General features: G+C 41.5%; 1 protein-coding gene and 1 long non-coding RNA gene across 2 annotated transcripts in view; one reads left to right on the plus strand and one right to left on the minus strand.

The window, feature by feature from the left end:
• Positions 1 to 3,767: 3,767 nt before the first annotated feature.
• LOC147001030 (uncharacterized) lies at positions 3,768 to 7,638 on the minus strand. Its single transcript, XR_015045452.1, has 3 exons — positions 7,205 to 7,638; positions 6,110 to 6,333; positions 3,768 to 5,078 (listed from the first exon to the last, which is right to left on the minus strand). It is a non-coding gene; the product is annotated as an uncharacterized LOC147001030 (long non-coding RNA).
• Positions 7,639 to 7,740: 102 nt separating this feature from the next.
• Gmds (GDP-mannose 4,6-dehydratase) overlaps positions 7,741 to 14,108 on the plus strand; it is a 531,248-nt gene continuing 524,880 nt past the window's right edge. The window contains exon 1 of the mRNA XM_021180416.3: positions 7,741 to 8,062. Coding sequence (XP_021036075.1) covers positions 7,961 to 8,062 — 102 coding nt within the window. The 5' untranslated portion in view covers positions 7,741 to 7,960. The remainder of the gene's footprint in view (positions 8,063 to 14,108) is intronic.

The following is a 14,108-nucleotide window of genomic DNA, read 5'->3' on the forward strand; positions in this document are numbered from 1 at the left end:
TCCACAAATCTTCTTTAATTTCCCAGGATCCCCAACCCCTGTTGCCTGTATTATGGTTCCTTGTCAATAACTCCCTTTAGAAGTGACCTGATGAGTGGTTCATAACACCCTCACCTAAAGAGAGCAGGAGGTTCATTTACTCAGGCAAAACCAATGGCCTTTTGTGATGTGGAGAAACTGCCCTTTCACAAATTTGTCCTGAAAACAAAAGGTGAAGATATATACTTCACACCTGAAGATAATATATACAAATAAACTTAGGAAGGCAAGGACACATGCCTATTTAATGAACAAACAAACAAATCTTCATACAAAATAATGATATGAAACGTTTAAAAATCATAAGGATTGAAACATTCTTTACTGATCATTTCCTGAGGTCTACAGATTCTGTAGTGCATAGGATTCAAGGTGTTTTCCTTTCTGATTCTAGCTTCAGATCAGGACCCCTTTAAATACTTTTACTGGGCATCAAATGTATGAAGGAAGTGTAGACATCATTACCTGATGCATAGCACCACAACGGAAAGAGCTTGAGATTTATTGCAGCATCTTGAACCTGTTAAGCATGTTAGTACAAAAGAGTGAAGTCTCTTTGATAGGCCAAGACTCAGAATTTAAAAAGAGACCAATATCTTAACCTTGAGGCAGTTTTGACATATTATAGGGATCAGACTAGTAGCCAGGTACTGGCAACTTTCCACGAGCAGTCTAGGATCTTTATTACCTCATCCAATTTAAAGAACAATGTATTACTTCATCTCTAGTGTTTTATGTTATTGGAGATCCACTTTTATTGGGCAGGGCTGCTTTAATTAATGGCACAAAGGGAGGCATAGATATGAATACATTCTTAAACGTATTCAAGGAGAATGTTGAAAATAGCAGCCAAAAAAGGTCTTAACACATCATAGGATTTTCTCCTCTGGGTTTTCTGCCACGGACAGAAAAATGAGGCTGAGCTTCGCCAGAGCAGATTAAAATTGAACAGTGCAGCAATGATTCCAAGGTGCTTCTCATAAGTTTCTATGCATCGAGAAACAGAGGTTGTCAGAGGAAGAAGAGGCAGGAGAGAAATGAATTTAGGTATAGAACACATACCTCTTAGGAGATAGACACACAGAGAGCCATATGGTGTGGGTCTTGTACTTTGAATACCCATTTGCCTCAAGTTACAGTTCTACTTAATGAAAAGCTATAGGAATGATTCGTGTAAGGTAGATAAAGGTCTTCAATTCTTTTTGAATACTCCACCCCTTTTTATTAACACCTGAATGTGTGATGGCACGTGCTAAAAGTCCAAGAAGCTTGGGAGGCTGAGACAGGAGGATCACTTGTGTTCAGGAGTTTTAGACAAGGCTGGGTAACATAAAGAGATCCCATTGAAAAAGTAAAAATGAATTGAAAACAAACTCAGTATGAAAACACTTACTATAATTGCATGAGTCTACTAGTAGACTTGTATATTCCTAAGTCAAGATGATGAATCTTAGGAAGTCCCTAGAAATTTCATGTCTCTCTCACTGCCTTCCTGTTCTGCTTGTAACCTGATGTTTCTCCTAAGTTCTCTACATTGATTGGATATTGTTTTCTTTTTTCTTTTCTTTTTTCTGAAACAGGGTTTCTCTGTGTAGCCCTGGCTGTCCTGGAACTCACTCTGTAGACCAGGCTGGCCTCAAACTCAGAAATCCGCCTGCCTCTGCCTCCCAAGTGCTGGGATTAAAGGTGTGGGATATCGTTTTATTCAAGTAGAAGAACAGGAACTTTATTGTCTCATGCCCAGCAGAGGTTGATCTTAGATGATTTTTTATTCTAATGCTTATATCCGGCTTCGTGTCCAAGCCAGAAAACTGGTATAAAATCTGAAGGGGAAAGAAGGCAAATAAAAATGGTATTAGCTTATCCCCTGTAGGCTTTCTATTGCTCTAACTCTTCTGTCTCAATGGAATTCACACATCATATGACCATTACATTGATCTTCTAGTCATAGTTAAGACAGTCATGTAGAGGTATCTTAATTCAGCAACATGGCTGCTCAGTTAAGGGATCACATCCAAAGACCTTCTAGGCATATGTGATCCAGCTGGAATGCAGATATGTCCTGGATGGGACAGTATGAGCTGTCTGGGACACAGGCATGCCCTTAGTACACACCTTAATCCCTAACAATGAAGGTTAGTTTGTAGAAGGAAGCAGCCATGTATGAAAGTGATGGCTAATTGAGGAACAGGTAAAGTAACAAGTCTGAGAAAGACTTGAAAGAATGAGTCAGAGATAGGCTATGCTCAGCTCTCATGGGAATAGACAAAAAAGAGAAGCCACTTAAGAGCAGTGCAGAGGAAGGGGAGTTCAGTGCGTGCAGTTCAGTTGAGTTCAGGGAATGCAGTTGAGTTAGTTCAGTTGTATTTGGTGCAATTCAGTTGCATTGGTTCTGTTCAGTTGAGTCCATTCAGAGTCAGCGCAGTGGAGCTGAGCTAGGTAAGTCAGTTCAGCCAGTGCAGGTTATGCTGTGCAGTTGAGTTCAGTTGAGCCTGTGAGTTCTGTGCAGTTCGTGTAATGCAGGTCAGCAGAGACAGTTGAAGCCAGAAAATAAGAAGGAGCCAGAAGATTAGAACAAATTGTCAGCGTTAGTTTGAGGTCAAGCAGAGCAATTCAGTGAAAAGCCGAGAAAGGCCAGTTTGAATCAGTTAGCCTGGAAAGGAGTTTGAGCTGGAACAGCTGAATTGAAGCTGCCAGCCAGAGTTCAGAAAGAACTAGAAAGGGTGAGCTTCTTCAACAGAAAGCCTCTGAGATGACAATTACATCGGGTGAATAAAAGCTACTTTGACAAATCAAGTTTAGAGTTTAAACCTTTTGTGCTACAACATCAGTCAGGAGTCAAAGCCTGGCATATAGAGTGCTATAGATATAGGTATTTAAAGCAGAAAGAGATTATATTAGTAATGGCCTCTCTATCTAAATATTAATTAGATCTTAATTAATTAGATTTATTAATAAATGGCTTATAAATGATAGTAGCTGCATAGTCTTAATAATACCTGTCTGTACACCACAGAGGTCAAGAAGCCAGTAGCTGTTCAGTCTACGATGCTAAATGCCTCAGTAGTAGCTTAAACATGCTTTCCTGGAAGATTCCTGGAAAAGCTATATCCTGGCTGGAGCACCAGAAGACAACAGTATCAGCAACTGCAACAACGGGGTAGACACATTCACCAGCAAGAAGCAAAGGCAGACAGGCAGCACAGAATTTTCCATAGACTTCTTGTGCTTGAGTGACATCATCCACCACAGGGCACTGTCTTCTCTGTTAATCCTTCTTAGAAATGAGCTCTCAAATCTGAGTATCTTATCTGATTCAAATCCTATTAGGTTGGCAAGATTAAACCATGACAGGGATTTAATACAGTATATTTTGTAGTTACAAAATCCTTACAAGAAAACAGATTGTAAGTTTTAAAAATAAGGAAATGTAATTACCATGGTATCTAGTAATTAACTCTGTGTGAAATGACCTCATTTTCATACAATAAGCAATACCTGCATGGTCATAGTAGCTTCATTTATAACAACTCCAAATGTGGAGAGATTAATTCCGTAGATGAGTAGTTAGACACACTGTGGTGTGTCCATAGGATAGAATCAATGCTACTCTACAATACGAACAAATGAGCTACTGTGGCATTGACTTTTCCTGCGAAGATGTGAATAAATATTTATTCATTTCAGACAAAACATAACAACAGACCAAAATATTATTCCATCCAAGTATGAATTTATTTAAAGTTACTTACAGCAGCACGGGTAAAAGATTACTTACAGGAACAAGGCAACTTATAGGCAGCTACATTACAGAAGAAAAGCTACCACCCCACTCCTACAGTAATTAATGGCTTATATATTTTGAGGAAGGTTGGAGACTTAAGTGTCTAGTGTGCTGCCTCATTAGTCCCTTGTGCTTGGACATGTGAGTTTTCCCTCCTCTTTATTAGGGAATATTAATGGACAATCTTGTCAGGGTCTCTTTCTACACAAAGTTCTACAAAAACTACTAATAAACATAACAGGGAACCCTGAGTGAAAAAGTCAACCCCAAAGATTCATTTATAATAAATACTCTGCTAATAATAAATTTTTAGAAATGGAGAACAGGTGAGTAGCTTATGAGTTAGAGATGGGGTGGGAGGAAGTGCTGTGGTCATGAAAGTTTAGCAGAAGGCATTGATTGGGGGATGGAACTGTTTAGTATCTCATATCCCACTGCACACATGCAAAACTGGGTTCTTACCATCAGAGGGTGACTGGTTCCAGAATACCCTTACATCCCTATTAGTTCCCTCTGAATGTCAAAATTCACAGATGTTCAACTCTTTTGTATAAAGTAGTGCAGTGTCTGCTTAGAACCTATGCATCTCCTCCTGTATCATTTCCATCATCTTTAGATGACTTATAATGCCTAAAACAACATAAACACTGTGTAAGTAGTTGGTACAATATGTTATTTAGGGGATAATGAAAGGAGAATTGCCCATATATGTTCTTTACAGACACAAGCATTTCATTAGTCAGCAATTTCTAGAGGAACAGAATGGATGTATATGATAGAAATAATTTTATTAGATAGGCATACGTGATAGGGGCTAGGCAGTCTTACAATGGTCATCTGCATGCTGGATGGGGTGAGAACCTGCTAACAGTTCAGTCCATGAAGCTGGATGCCTCAGTAATTCCCACCTAAGGTGTCAGGCAAAGTGGCACTGCTTTTTTCTGTGGAGTTCTTTCCATCTGGATGGTGGCTGAAAGGTGCCGCACACTATGGGGGAGGGTCTTCTCTCTTCAACTGACCTTTCCTGGAAATGCCCTCATAGACCTGCCTAGAAGCAAATTTTTCAGAGTGATTTCAGATCTAATCGAGGTGACAAGATCAATCATCATAGGACTGGCCAGTTGGTTTAACGAAGACATTCACTGCCAAGCCTGACAACCCGAGTTCAATCCCTGGACCTCACATGGTAGAAGAAAAGAGCTGACCTTGTCCTCTGACCTCTACAGGAGCACCCTGTGTTCCAGGCACTCCTACCCTACACAAAAATAAAAATATGTAATTAAAACAAGACTGACCACCACAAGCACTGTAGTGCTAACTTCATGGTAAACAATGCAAATTTGGTTGATTAGATGCAAGTTAAAAGGATATAGAGAACGGACTGTATTGATACCATGAGTCAGCTGGGCTGGTAATCATAGGATGCTCAGCAACAGACCCATTCACTCTTTAATCATTAAATATCAATAGTGCAATTCTAACGGTTACAGTAAAAAGTGTCAAAAGTCTTCTAGGTTACGAAGTCTCCTACAGTTGAGAATTACTATGCTACACTAGCACTCTCCCTCTGGCTAATAGAAATCTCATGTTGTCCGGTCCCTATGCTGACTGGGCACATTCCCCTAAGGTTACTGAGGAATTACAATGATGCCCACTACCAACTGTCTTCCATGCTTCCAAACCAAACCAACAAGAAAAGTCTTTCCCCTTTGTCTGTAAGGAGATGTATTGTGTCTTTCTATTATTTCGTATATTGAAGTGTAAGACTTCATCACCTCAAGACTGAGTCTTTAAAAAAAGGCAATGGGTGGGGGAGGGGCTATAGTTTAGTTGGCACAGTATTTGTTTAGTATATACAATATCCTTGGTTTGATCCCTGGAACCACATAAGCATGGTGTAGTGGTCCATGCATATAATTTGTGTAAGCAAGAGGTAAGGGCAGGGGGAAAGAAACTTAAAGTCATTCTTGGCTATATAATGAATTGCAGGCTAGCAGCCCTGGGCTACATGAGACCCTGTCTAAAAATAAAACCAAATGAAACAATAAATAAATAAATAAATAAATAAATAACCAAAACCACAAAACAAAAAGCTTTATAAAAATAATTAAAACAAAAAGTAATTGGTAATTGGATACCTTTTATTTTTAATTACTTTGTTTACTATTTTTTTCTTTTAAATGTGTGGCCAAGGAGAGCTTGCAGGACTTCATTCTCTCCTCCCAGTATGTGGGTATAGGTATTAGATTCAGGATGGCAAGCTTGGTGGCAAGTGCCTTTACTTACCAGGCCATCTGGCTGGCTGGGAGCTATGGTCTTTAAATGGAAATTAAGGTAATGTGGGGTCCTTAGGGTGGTCCCTGATGAAAGGGAGTCACTGTCCTTACAGTAGGAAATTGGAACACAAGCACACGGAGAGAAAGTGTGTCATGACCAGATGCAAGGTGACATCTACAAGCCAGGAGACAGGCCTCAGAGGAAGTCAAGCCCGGTTCTTGAATATCCAGATTCTAGGATGGTAATATAGGAAATATTGTTTGGATGTTTAAGCTACACAGTTTTTTATTTCTGACAGTTTGCAATATTTTCTTTATTATTTTTGCATTTTCAGGTCCTGAAAAATATAGGTTTTCTTTGTTTACTTTTGTATTATTGGGCATCAAACCCATTAGGCAAGTGCTTTACCACCAAGCCATAGCTCAGCACATCCAATACATATTTGATTTTTATGATTTTTTTCTGTTACATTTTTTACTAGACAGATAAATTCCTATTATTCATTAGTATGATAGGTGTCAGGCCTACAGAACAAATGGGACATATCTCTCCTAAGTATTCATTTTTTTCCTGAACTATTTATCCTTGCATTACAACATATTTACATAAAACTAAATCAATAGTTAAAGATCATCTAGATTTTAGACATTTCTTGCCTTAAGGAATATATTTCCCTAACTTCTAGGCCTCATTTTCCATAGAGAATGCGCTAGAGGAAAGGTAAAAACATTAAACCAGACAAGCCTATGTATAAAGTTTGGAATGTTTCTGAGGAGTTTAGGCACTCTGGTTTTGGAACTACAGGTTTGTATCATATCTAGCAGGTTCGATTGGGCCCTGTCCTAGTAGCTCAGTTTGCAAAGGGAAAGACGGTTTGAGGATGTTTATTGGAGAGATAAGCAGGACAGCATGTGTGTATGTATGTATGTGTGTGTGTTTCTTTGTGTGTGTGTGTTTCTTCCCCACACCCTTGTCCCTATGTCTGAGTCCTTTGCCAGCCTTTCTCAGTCAGTGAATCTGTCAGTGTGCATGCACTAAATAGAAACAAATTCAAAAGACACTGCAACAACCCCACCTCATGAAATTTGTACAGGTTTTACTGACCTGTGGATTTTTGTCAATTGTTTCCTTATGCAGCATGGGGGCGGGGCCAGAAACTTCCAGCCCTCGAAGTAAATACTGTTCCTTGAACGGAATTACCGGGAACCCCCAAACTAGTTCAAACATTAGCAAACTGTTAATGTTCACAGAAGATTCACAGGTTAGAGTAGCCTTGAAACTCTAGTACCTTCGAGAAATGTTAAAACTGACCTGCTCACAAAGACACTGAAGCAGATTTCTAGAAATTTAATAAGGTCGATGACTCCAGCCTTGGATACCTAGATTTGGATTTCAGAGCTCTTTCCTACCGAGAAGGTCAGCTCCTCATTCCTCCTGGCATCATGGGGCGATATTAGGATTCCGGGAGACCGAGGCCCATGCAGGCCATATCCTCCTCCCTGACCGCAGACTTACATCCTTCCTCTTCCAGGGGCCCGGCGTCCTCAGGCCCCGCCCACAGAGAGGCGTGGCTCAGCGCGGAGACCCCGGCAGGGGCGGGGCTGTCGGGGGCGCTGCTGACGCGTCGCTGCTTGGGCGAGTGACGCGGCGCCAGCCAGGCCGCAGCCCGGCTCGCGCCGCCCGCCCCGGCTAAGCTGGCCCGCCCCTCGCTCCACGCCCGGCCTCCCGCGCGCCCTGTCAGACCGTGGCGGCCGCTGCAGCTCGGTGAAACGACTGGCGCGCGCACTCTGGTCCCTGCCGGCCCGCGGCTCGTTCCACTCCGCCTTCCTCTCGGCCGCACGCTCACCCGCCTGAGGCGACATGGCTCAAGCTCCCGCTAAGTGCCCGAGCTACCCGGGCTCCGGGGATGGCGAGGTGGGCAAGCTCAGGAAGGTGGCTCTCATCACTGGCATCACCGGACAGGTGAGTGCGGGGCGGGGACGAACGGCCTGTAGCCCGGGGGCACGTGGGCCGCCTCCCCGCGCAGGGCCGCTGTGCCACCGGGAACTGCGCTCCACGAGTCCCGGAAGGTGTGAGCGGCTGCGGGATGGGACAGCTTCAGCCCCAGCAGCGTGGCTCTGATCCTTCAGGGGGTGTGAGCTGGTGCTAAGCAACCGGACCACTCTGCTCCACCTGTCCCCTGGGTGACTATAGTTTCTTTCCTGGAGCCCAAGTGAGCTCTTGGAAGGACTTTCGTACTTTGTAGATCCTGGTGCAGGGAAGAAAAGGGGCGAAGGATATGTCAGTATGTGGAGTCCCAAAGTGAGACCGACTTTTCTAATTCCAAAGGCATGAACTCCTTGGGTGAGGTCATTAGGCTGTGCTGTCTTGAATGTTGGGACCCCATGTCCTATGCTGGGCATGACTTTATGACAGTCATCTCAAAGAGGTATGGCAACAGATAAGGCTAACCTCTGCCTTGTCAAGTTGTGTAGAGTGAGATTCAGGGGTGTTGAAGTAATGTCCTTATTACTTGCTGTAGGACATCTGTTTTGTGTGTATCCCAGGACATCTGATGGTGGTCAATGCTAAAGCGAGAATGGTAAAGATGATAATAAAGCTAATATGGCCCACACCAAGCATACTTACCATATCGGAGTTACTTGGTTAATACTGACTAGTTAGCTTCCACAACAGAGTCCTTATTTCCAGTTTAAGATTGAGGAAAATGAGTTTGAATTACCTGAAGCCCAACAGGTAGGAAGTGTATTGTTGGGATTGAAAGTGGTCTTAAAGTTCTCTCGTTTTACCAAAGAGCAGATACACAGTTCCCAGACATTAGACTATTTCAGTTACTAGCTACTGATCATTCTTTCAGTTATCATTGCATCTTATTTAAGGTACTTTCGATAAATAAATGTTTACCAACTAGTAAGATAGAAAGGGTAGGAAAAGGGTCCAGGGTTGAGGATGAAAACATCAAGTCAGGGACTCCTCAGAGGTGCTCTACCACTGAACTTTGCCTCCCGCCCCGCCCCCCACCCCATGTCACCTCTCTTTTCTAATGCTAGAGATCTCTTGCAGATGATTCTCTTTCCCCAAGTTTTCAGACTGGTTCTTATGCCCAGATGTTAACTGCATTCACATACTCTCTAAAGTAAACTTTCACTTAGTATTATCAAGAAATTGAGTTAAGACGTTGTGTGCCATATTAGTATGGCTTATAGCAATGTAAGTGGCCAGCATTTTATATCAGTGCAGCTTAGAAGTGGAATCTCATTAAATAGTTGAAAACTATTGTTTGGTAGATACTTCATGGGAAGGAAGCCTTGGAAGTGCCCGCCACTCCTACCCCCAGCAAGCATTCTCCTGAAGTACTATCTATACTCGAAAATACCACTTCCTGATCAGGAGTTTTGGGTTTCTCATTTCATTTCAGACTCCAAACACCTGCTGTGCTTTCAGGTTTGAAAACTTAGATCCCTTTGAGCTCTGCCCTACTATCCATCACCTCCCTGACACATCACTTCCTTGACACTCCTCTGTATTTTTTCCTTGCTTGCTTGAGTTGACCAGGTTTGTCAACAGCTTTAAGATAAGATTTTCTCATTTTCATCCTAGTTCCTCCCACACGGCTTTAGGTAGTGGGCCTTGAAAAATGTTGACTGACTTTCCCCATGAACAGAATGCATTTTTTTTTTTTTTTAATATTTTTATTACATAATTTCCTCAATTACATTTCCAATACTATCCCAAAAGTCCCCCATAGCGCCCCCCACTTCCCTACCCACCCATTCCCATTCTTTTGGCCCTGGCATTCCCCTATATTGGGGCATATAAAGTTTGCAAGTCCAATGGGCCTCTCTTTCCATTGATGGCCGACTAGGCCATCTTTCGATACATATGCAGCTAGAGACAAGAGCTCCAGGGTTCCGGTTAGTACATCATGTTGTTCCAACAATAGGGTTGCAGGTCCCTTTAGCTCCTTGGGTACTTTCTCTAGCTTCTCCATTGGGAGCCCTGTGATACATCCAATAGCTGACTGTGAACATCCACTCCTGTGTTTGCTAGGCCCCGGCATCGTCTCACAAGAGACAGCTATATTTGGGTCCTTTCAGCAAGATCTTGCTAGTGTATGCAATGGTGTCAGCGTTTAGAAGCTGATTATGGGACGGATCCCTGGATACAGCAGTCTCTAAATGGTCCATCCTTTCATCACAGCTACGAACTTTGTCTCTGTAGCTCCTTCCCTGGGTGTTTTGTTCCCAATTCTAAGAAGGTGCACAGTGTCCACACTTTGGTCTTCATTCTTCTTGAGTTTCATGCGTTTAGCAAATTGTATCTTATATCTTGGGTATCCTAAGTTTTGGGCTAATATCCACTTATCAATGAATACATATTGTGTGAGTTCTTTTGTGATTGTGTTACTTCACTCAGGATGATGCCCTCCAGGTCCATCCATTTGGCTAGGAATTTCATAAATTCATTCTTTTTAATAGCTGAGTAGTACTCCATTGTGTAAATGTACCATAATTTCTGTATCCATTCCTCTGTTGAGGGACATCTGGGTTCTTTCCAGCTTCTGGCTATTATAAATAGGGCTGCTATGAACATAGTGGAGCATGTGTCCTTTTTACCGGTTGGGACATCTTCTGGATATATGCCCAGGAGAGGTATTGCTGGATCCTCCGGTAGTACTATGTCCAATTTTCTGAGGAACCGCCAGACTGATTTCCAGAGTGGTTGTACAAGCTTGCAATCCCACCAACAATGGAGGAGTGTTCCTCTTTCTCCACATCCTCGCCAGCATCTGCTGTCACCTGAATTTTTGATCTTAGCCATTCTGACTGGTGTGAGGTGGAATCTCAGGGTTGTTTTGATTTGCATTTCCCTGATGATTAAGGATGTTGAACATTTTTTCAGGTGCTTCTCTGCCATTCGGTATTCCTCAGGTGAGAATTCTTTGTTCAGTTCTGAGCCCCATTTTTTAATGGGGTTATTTGACTTTCTGGAGTCCACCTTCTTGAGTTCTTTATATATATTGGATATTAGTCCCTTATCTGATTTAGGATAGGTGAAGATCCTTTCCCAATCTGTTGGTGGTTTTTTTGTCTTATTGATGGTGTCTTTAGCCTTGCAGAAGCTTTGTAGTTTCATGAGGTCCCACTTGTCAATTCTCGATCTTACAGCACAAGCCATTACTGTTCTATTCAGGAATTTTTCCCCTGTGCCCATATCTTCAAGGCTTTTCCCCACTTTCTCCTCTATAAGTTTCAGTGTCTCTGGTTTTATGTGAAGTTCCTTGATCCACTTAGACTTGACCTTAGTACAAGGAGATAGGAATGGATCTATTCGCATTCTTCTACATGTTAACAACCAGTTGTGCCAGCACCATTTGTTGAAAATGCTGTCTTTCTTCCACTGGATGTTTTTAGCTCCCTTGTCGAAGATCAAGTGACCATAGGTGTGTGGGTTCATTTCTGGGTCTTCAATTCTATTCCATTGGTCTATTTGTCTGTCACTATACCAGTACCATGCAGTTTTTATCACAATTGCTCTGTAGTAGAGCTTTAGGTCCGGCATGGTGATTCCACCAGAGGTTCTTTTATCCTTGAGAAGAGTTTTTGCTATCCTAGGTTTTTTGTTATTCCAGATGAATTTGCAGATTGCACTTTCTAATTCGTTGAAGAATTGATTTGGAATTTTGATGGGGATTGCATTGAATCTGTAGATTGCTTTTGGCAAGATAGCCATTTTTACAATGTTGATCCTGCCAATCCATGAGCATGGGAGATCTTTCCATCTTCTGAGATCTTCTATAATTTCTTTCTTCAGAGACTTGAAGTTTTTATTATACAGATCTTTCACTTCCTTAGTTAGAGTCACGCCAAGATATTTTATATTATTTGTGACTATTGAGAAGGGTGTTGTTTCCCTAATTTCTTTCTCAGCCTGTTTATTCTTTGTGTAGAGAAAGGCCATTGATTTGTTTGAGTTAATTTTATATCCAGCTACTTCACCGAAGCTGTTTATCAGGCTTAGGAGTTCTCTGGTGGAATTTTTAGGGTCACTTATATATACTATCATATCATCTGCAAAAAGTGATATTTTGACTTCCTCTTTTCCAATTTGTATCCCTTTGATCTCTTTTTGTTGTCGAATTGCTCTGGCTAGGACTTCAAGTACAATGTTGAATAGGTATGGAGAAAGTGGACAGCCTTGTCTAGTCCCTGATTTTAGAGGGATTGCTTCAAGCTTCTCACCATTTACTTTGATGTTGGCTACTGGTTTGCTGTAGATTGCTTTTATCATGTTTAGGTATAGGCCTTGAATTCCTGATCTTTCCAAGACTTTTATCATGAATGGGTGTTGGATCTTGTCAAATGCTTTTTCCGCATCTAAGGAGATGACCATGTGGTTTTTATCTTTGAGTTTGTTTATATACTGGATTACGTTGATGGATTTCCGTATATTGAACCATCCCTGCATCCCTGGGATGAAACCTACTTGGTCAGGATGGATGATTGTTTTGATGTGTTCTTGGATTCGGTTAGCAAGAACTTTATTGAGGATTTTTGCATCAATATTCATAAGGGATATTGGTCTGAAGTTTTCTATCTTTGTTGGGTCTTTTTGTGGTTTAGGTATCAGAGTAATTGTGGCTTCATAGAATGAGTTGGGTAGAGTACCTTCTGTTTCTATTTTGTGGAATAGTTTGTGAAGAACTGGGATTAGATCTTCTTTGAAGGTCTGATAGAACTCTGCACTAAACCCATCTGGTCCTGGGCTTTTTTTAGTTGGGAGACTATTAATGACTGCTTCTATTTCTTTGGGGGATATAGGGCTGTTTAGATCATTAACCTGATCTTGATTCAACTTTGGTACCTGGTATCTGTCTAGGAACTTCTCCATTTCATCCAGGTTCTCCAGTTTTGTTGAGTATAGCCTTTGGTAGAAGGATCTGATGGTGTTTTGGATGTCTTCAGGATCTGTTGTTATGTCTCCTTTTTCATTTCTGATTTTGTTAATTAGGATGCTTTCCCTGTGCCCTCTAGTGAGTCTGGCTAAGGGTTTATCTATCTTGTTGATTTTCTCAAAGAACCAGCTCCTTGATTGGTTGATTCTTTGAATAGTTTTTCTTGTTTCCACTTGGTTGATTTCACCCCTGAGTTTGATTATTTCCTGCCGTCTACTCCTCTTGGGTGAATTTGCTTCCTTTTGTTCTAGTGCTTTTAGGTGTGTTGTCAAGCTGCTAATGTGTGCTCTCTCTAGTTTCCTTTTGGAGGCACTCAGAGCTATGAGTTTTCCTCTTAAAAATGCTTTCATTGCGTCCCATAAGTTTGGGTATGTTGTGGCTTCATTTTCATTGAACTCTAAAAAGTCCTTAATTTCTTTCCTTATTCCTTCCTTGACCAAGGTATCATTGAGAAGAGTGTTGTTCAGTTTCCACGTGAAGGTGGGCTTTCTATTATTTATTTTGTTATTGAAGATCAGCCTTAGTCCATGGTGATCTGATAGGATGCATGGGACAATTTCAATATTTTTATATCTGTTGAGGCCTGTTTTGTGACCAATTATGTGGTCAATTTTGGAGAAGGTACCATGAGGTGCTGAGAAGAAGGTATATCCTTTTGTTTTAGGATAGAATGTTCTGTAGATATCTGCCAGATCCATTTGATTCATAATTTCTCTTAGTTTCACTGTGTCCCTGTTTAGTTTCTGTTTCCATGATCTGTCCATTGGTGAAAGTGGTGTGTTGAAGTCTCCCACTATTATTGTATGAGGTGCAATGTGTGCTTTGAGATTTACTAAAGTTTCTTTAATGAATGTGGCTGCCTTTGTATTTGCAGCATAGATATTCAGGATTGATAGTTCCTCTTGGAGGATTTTACCTTTGATGAGTATGAAGTGTCCCTCCCTGTCTTTTTTAATGACTTTGGGTTGGAAGTCAATCTTATCAGATATTAGAATGGCTACTCCAGCTTGTTTCTTCATGCCATTTGCTTGGAGAATTGTTTTCCAGCCTTTC

Source organism: Mus caroli, unplaced genomic scaffold (assembly GCF_978045245.1).
Source record: "Mus caroli unplaced genomic scaffold, Mus_caroli_1 scaffold_15, whole genome shotgun sequence".
Lineage (NCBI taxonomy): Eukaryota > Metazoa > Chordata > Mammalia > Rodentia > Muridae > Mus > Mus caroli.